The sequence below is a fragment of the Trifolium pratense genome, linkage group LG1 (genome assembly GCF_020283565.1).
Source record: "Trifolium pratense cultivar HEN17-A07 linkage group LG1, ARS_RC_1.1, whole genome shotgun sequence".
Lineage (NCBI taxonomy): Eukaryota > Viridiplantae > Streptophyta > Magnoliopsida > Fabales > Fabaceae > Trifolium > Trifolium pratense.
The window spans coordinates 37,526,607-37,533,452 of record NC_060059.1 but is presented as its reverse complement, the minus strand read 5'-3'; the positions used below and the strand labels follow the sequence as shown (position 1 = coordinate 37,533,452).

Here is a 6,846-nt window from a genome sequence, read left to right as displayed (position 1 = left end):
TTTATGAAAATACCTAAAATCAACGCATTGAAAATTAGAATATTTAATTTTTTAAATAAAAAATTTATTTTAATAGAATACTTAAATAGTACTCGGGAGCACTTTAGCAGGTCCCTAAAATTATTTGCACGATAAAGTATAGTGTCCAGGAGTAAGACATGACAACCTGAAGTTAGCACAACAACAACAAAGGGGGAAGAGAAAGAAACATGTAAAAACCCAAACAATCCACAAAGAAAGACACAAACACATTGTTTTGTTACTATTACTTAAGTAATCTTGAATTAATTAATTAATTAATTATTATTATAATATTTATTTGTATTTATTGTACTAATAAATAAATAATAACTTGGAAGAACACAACACCGGAATCAACGCTCTCCAATTGGCGTTACAAATCTGAACACCACCTCCGATCCAATCCAACCACGACACAACTCTATAACACCAACGTTGACACTGTTCATTCTTCTTTTTCACTTTCCCTCCGTCACTGCATTTTCTTCACACTTTCTTCTTCCGTTTCATATTTTTGCGGGGGTTTTCCTCAGATCCCTGCATTCAATCACAGGTATTCATTCATTTCTTCCATCTTTCTTTTTCATTGAGATTCACTTTTCAGGATAATTATTATGTTGTTTAGTTAAAGATCTACATAGTCAACTGCTTTTTGTCGTGTTGGATTAGTAGTTACTTAGTACCCAAATTCTTTGTTCATAATCAGAGATTCAGAGATCTCTGTTCTGTTCTGTTCATTGAATCTTGTTGTTTTGTTCATACACTTTGCTACTTTAAGTAATTAATAATAATTAGGCTTCGGTAAAGTTTTTATTTTCCTTTTTCAAATTAGGATAGGAGCCTAGGAAGAAGTACTCCATGTGATAAGATCTGAATCATGTTTCTTAATTATTATTCTCTCATGAGAACATAATTAATGGTGTTATTTTATTTACTTGTTTTTGTGTTGAGTTGACCCTCCAATTTCCATGAAAAAGGGTCGGTAATCCAGAGTTTAGCTGAATGCTAAGTAAAGTCTGGTTAAAAATTGATTGTTCTATCCGCAAGTCCTAGCTCAACTGGCAAGTGCCAAAATTGTTAGACCGGATAACTCGGTGTCCCAGGTTCGAACCTGAGATCTCCCATTTATGTGTGAGTTTCATGTGGTATTTACCATTTCATCTACATTTTTTTGTTCTAATATAATTGTGTTGGTTATTTAGCTATTGTTTTGCATACTTGAAAACATAATCCTTGAGATTTAGTGCCTTTGTGTGATTTCATCTACTACACTAGAGTAAATTGTTGGTAGTTAAAGTACTTTTTTTGTTTGTTTTTTGAAGAAGGTAGTTGGAGTACTTATTATGATATTTTGTTTTTGGGTGTGTGCAATGACAGGGTTGGATGTAAATGAATGTTGTTGATAGACTGCGGATGCATATGGGGAAGCTGAAGGAATGTCTTGAACTTAGATGAAGAAAGAACATGCATGGCCGCAGTTCATAAGAAATCTTCTGATCATGGTAGGATCAAGACAACGATCAAATTTGAAGAGGCCTACTTGGATTATTGTTTTAGTGTTCTTAGTGTGCTTTTTTCTAATTGCTGCTTATATTTATCCTCTACGGAGCCCCTCAACGTGTTCTTTGTTTAACTCTAAAAGTTGTAGTGTTGTTGGTGGTGTTAGTACGTTTATTCAGCCACCACCCGTGCAGACACGGGAATTAACCGATGCAGAGATTCAATCTCGGGTTGTTATTAATGAAATTCTTAATTACTATACTGTTCAATCCAAGGTCCCAAAAGTTGCTTTTATGTTTTTGACCCCGGGTTCGTTACCTTTCGAGAAGCTCTGGCACACATTCTTCCGGGTATATAGCATTCTTATTATTTAGACCACATGCTTAGATTTCATGTCTTTTTTTCATAACAATGGATGCTATATTTTTCATTTATTATGTTATTCTCGATCTAGTTTATTTGACTTTATGCTATTTTTTTTCCTTTGAATCTGATAGAGATATGGTAATGGTACTTATAAGTTATAACAAATGCAGGGCCATGAAGGAAAATTCTCTGTCTATGTACATGCATCAAAGGAAAAACCGGTACACGTCAGCCCCTATTTTGTTGGCCGAGACGTCCACAGTGAACCGGTATGGGGTAAAGCTCATGATTTGAATATATAGTAGCTCTTTATATGACATTTTCAAGTTCCAATTTAAGCTAAAATGCATATGATTTGATGTATAATTTTGACAAAAGATTTATCAATTGATTGAAATTTGAGGACAGTATCCCATAAGTCTCATTATTCTGTTAACACTCAAAACTTCGGAAAAAGAGTGGTTGCGTAAGACTTGCAATACAAAGAATAACATCCGGGTTATCATATCATTGCATGTGTTGTGTAAATGTTATCCAAGTTACAAGTAATAAGCATCAAGAAGTAATGTATAGCATCAGTCCTACACGAATTAAGAACTTTAAGCAGAAACTTTCGCATATCTTTGGGTTAAGACTTAGGTTTAGAACCTAACAAGATATTTAGTTTAAGTGAGAAATTCACTCAATCAAGCAAGGAACTACGGCTTTATTTCCCCTTATCTTATTAGAAATGATTCAGTTTACTCTAATATTAACAATAAGTCAATGATTTGTAAACAGTACATGTTCTTCATCTATGGTATTATGCTAGAATCTTTCTAATGGTACACTTACTTCATTGGTTGTAATAAAATCTCTTTTTAAGGGAAACCAAAACAAAATGGGCACTGAATAACCACAAACTTTCTTTTATTCTCATGATTATGGTACTTAACATATATCCATCCACTATTCATAAAGTCGTGCCATCTGTTTCTCAGTGCCAACTGATTTTCAATTTCTTTCAGGTGTCTTGGGGAAAAATTTCTATGGTTGAAGCAGAAAGGAGACTTTTGGCAAATGCACTTTTAGACCCTGATAACCAACATTTCGTCTTGTTGTCTGATAGGTATTCTTGTTAACTTGATCTTCTTTCTGATGCTAAGATTTGGTTGGTTTTTGAGATTCAATCTAATTATTTGTATGTTCATTTCTGCTTCAGTTGTGTACCGGTGCGCCGCTTTGATTTTGTGTACAACTACTTGTTATTAACAAGTGTCAGCTTTATTGACAGGTATGGAATTATAAAAAGAACCTTCTACAAATTAGTTGATAAAATTCTAGGAACTTTTTCCTTTCATTGAAGATTCTGCAGATTTTTTAGATGGAAATGTGGACTAATCTGTCTTTTATTTTCCCCTTTTCCTTTTTAAAAAAAAAAGCTATGTGGATACTGGTCCTCATGGAAATGGCAGGTATATAGAACATATGTTGCCTGAAGTAGAAAAGAAGGATTTTCGAAAGGGTTCACAGGTATATTTTTAAAATATCGAACCATAAACCATTAAAGTTAAGATTTAGGTGAAAAATTGCTTTGTATAAATTGTAGGAAACCAATGGTAACTTTGCTGACATGCAGCTGATTTTGATCTTGTTTGTAATGCAGTGGTTCTCGATGAAACGACAGCATGCTATAATAACTATGGCGGACAGCCTGTATTTTAACAAATTCAAGCATCATTGCAGGGTACTATGTTACTAAGATTTTCACTTGTGCTTTTTCTTGCTGGCCAAGTTATTATAGCCAGTGATAGATAACATCACAAATATAGCATTGCTGACGAATTCTACTATTCATATTTTAAATTTATCAGCCAAATATGGAGGGAAATCGCAACTGTTATTCCGATGAGCATTACTTGCCAACATTTTTTAATGTAAGTGCACCAATCTGTTCTCTTCTAAAGTGATATACGGCAGCTGTCTCTTTGTACCTACTAACTTGTTTGGTGCATGTTTAGATGCTTGATCCAGGTGGAATTGCAAATTGGTCGGTAACGTATGTTGATTGGTCTGAAGGAAAATGGCATCCTAGGTCATTCAGGGCTCGTGATATTACTCACCAACTCATGAAAAAAATAGCAGTATGTGACATATTTTACCCTTCTTCCCTTCAAATGGTTTTGTACTAGGAAGTCTAAATATTCCACTATAACAACGTCGATGAAAATTAAATGTTATTGATTGCATTACGTTCAAAGGTATAGTTGGTGAAAACATATCATGGATTGCTAAAGCACTCATAGTCTTGAAACAAATATTATTCATTACATGCAAGGGTATAATTGAAAAAAAATCAACTTAGCTATAGGATACATAAATAAAAGCCAAGATATGGAACAGAAGGAGTTTTTACTAAACCTTTAGCAATAGCAATTTGTGTTCCCCATAAACGTAAATAGTTTTGAAGAGTTGTTAAGAATGGAGAGAGAATATAACAATAGAAAAATTATTTAATAAGAGAATTCATTGTTCCATAATTTCACTGTGTTATAAAGTTGTTTTTATTTAATTATAGGATTGAGTCTCTACATAATTTCTTGGAGATTTGTTGCATAAGACTGCCTAACTAACTAGGCCTGCAGTCGAGATCGAGTTATAAACTACTATACTTGAATCTCCTCAACAGTGAGTTTTTAGTGTTTCAAGATTAGGGTTTGAGCATTAAGTGGTTACTCTTTACTCCTTTAAATTTGCATTGATCATTGAACTTGCTCTCCGTTGGACTTGTGATCCTTCTTTGTTTTCTGTCTTCCTTTTCTTCCTGTGGCAAATGCAATGAAAAGTATAAATTTTTATTAAAAAATTGTATTTTATGTTTCCAATGTAGTGAATGTTGTAGTACTTCATGTCTTCACGATAAAACTTTCTAACTTTTGAATCCTTAACCAGTGCTGTTAGGAAACCTGTTAGCTAAACCTCTTTTTTAGCTTGCATACTTATCTTTTTCTTTGTCTTTTCATTGTTTATTTGCAACATTCCAAAACAGCATTTATCTTCACTTCTACTTAATGACACATTTTTATTTACTGCAGTACATCGATGAAAGTCCGCATTATACAAGTGATGCAAAGGTGTGTAATATATACTTCATTCCTTCTAGTTTTGGTTAGATATTGCTTCTGTTTCTGTTGAAGGGACACTTATGATTTATGTGATCATTTTCACATTGCAGAGAACAGTGGTGATCACGCCGTGCGAATTAAACGGCTCAAAACGATCTTGTTATCTATTCGCCCGGAAGTTTTATCCGGAAACTCAAGACAAATTGATTAAACTTTTCTCAAACTCCACAACATTCTAAAGTATTTATAAAACTGTATCATTCTTTGGCGCGAATCAACACCATGTGGTCCCCAGCCATCTTTGCACATATATCTTATTTCGAGACGTTCCCGAGGCAGATGGATATATTTATTAGGAAGACACAGAAGATGGTTAGATCAAAACTTGATTTTCTGGGGGCTTGATGGAACTTCTGAGCTTGTATGGTTGGATAATTCGATGTTCCTATTTTACAATATTTGGTTTGTTGTATTTGAAACATGATAGATATTTATGGAGGATGGAAAGTTTTGATATTCTTGATAGGCTTAGGGAGGGTGGGATAAGGTTATGTTTAAATTTTGACTCTAGAAGCTAACTGTTGTTGCATTGAAATTTTTCTGCAGTCATGCATAAATATAGTTCAGCAGTTATGCAGAGTTTGTCTCATTTTTTTTATAAATGCTTAAATGTTTGATTTTGTATGATGATTGATTTATAAAATAGTAGTAATTGTTTTGAGCTTGTTTGTGTTAAAGTCAAAATGAAGATGAAAATTTATTTGTCTGTTTGATTTAGTTACATAATGTGCAAATAATGAGTCAGCATTGATATCGACACATTTGAGATGTCTAAATATTGGGGAGTTCCTCTTTTCAATCCTTCTCCTTCTTCTTGTTACTGGATATCTCGTTCATACACTTTCATTTGTTTCTCAATTCAATGAGTTACAGAAAGAGTTTGACCAGTCTTCTGACAATTTTTTATCGACTTGACTTATCTCGGGCAAAATCCAAATTTCTATGAACTCTTTTCCATATATAGGAAACTGGCGGTTAAGGTTTTATTTATTCTGCGATGTATTCAAATCTTGTTCTTTGGATCCTCACGACATGTAATGTGTATAAAAATCTAGGGCTTAAAGTAAAATGGTTTAATGATTTTCTAAAATCATTTTATCACATGATTAACCTTCACTTTCAAGCATCAATGGTTGCTTGTTAGTTGACAAACTTGATTCTCTGTAATAAGGATTTTGGATTTGAATAAATGCAAGTTTTTGTGACTGTTGAATGACTAACATGTTGCGGGTATAAGATTTGATAGATTTATTAGATACGTTCATTCTACTTTTTCGTCTTGAAATAAACGAGAATCTGAATGGTAGGATAAATACACACATTATCTTATGAATGGAGAATAATAACTAATAACAATGTTTAAGATGCCATGTAAAATTTAATCCTAAATTATATTTCAAAACATATGTATATTAAATGTTATTTGTAATATAATAAACGGTTTAAAATTATTTTAAAACTTAATTTAGAGTAAACATAACTCAACACAACTTGTATGTTACACCTACAAACTTGGCAACACAAAACAAACAGGACAGAGAAAAAGCAAGCCCCTCACAATAAGACAAAGCTTAAAACCAATAAAATCAGTAGAAAAAGCATAAAACCACTTAAACTAGTACATTAAGCCAAACAAAAAAACCAACTTAACCACAATTTAACCATAATCCATTCATTCATTAGCTGCGACGAGGGATTTTAGTTGCAAGCAAAACGGCCGAGAGTAGAGCGGTTGCCGGCGAGTAGAGTTATTGGCGGTGAGTCCTTAGAGAATGAGTGATTTAACAAAAAAGTT

At 33.2% G+C, this 6,846-nt stretch overlaps 1 protein-coding gene across 1 annotated transcript; it reads left to right on the top strand.

Moving 5' to 3' along the window:
• Positions 1 to 174: 174 nt before the first annotated feature.
• On the top strand, positions 175 to 5,712 carry LOC123914381 (glycosyltransferase BC10-like). The gene is made up of 11 exons (XM_045965511.1): positions 175 to 574; positions 1,399 to 1,871; positions 2,058 to 2,156; positions 2,895 to 2,995; positions 3,089 to 3,160; positions 3,309 to 3,399; positions 3,533 to 3,613; positions 3,741 to 3,803; positions 3,888 to 4,010; positions 4,962 to 5,000; positions 5,102 to 5,712. Exons 2-11 carry the CDS (start codon positions 1,473 to 1,475, stop codon positions 5,228 to 5,230), a joined length of 1,197 nt encoding a protein of 398 aa, XP_045821467.1. The 5' UTR covers positions 175 to 574; positions 1,399 to 1,472; the 3' UTR covers positions 5,231 to 5,712.
• Positions 5,713 to 6,846: the final 1,134 nt, after the last annotated feature.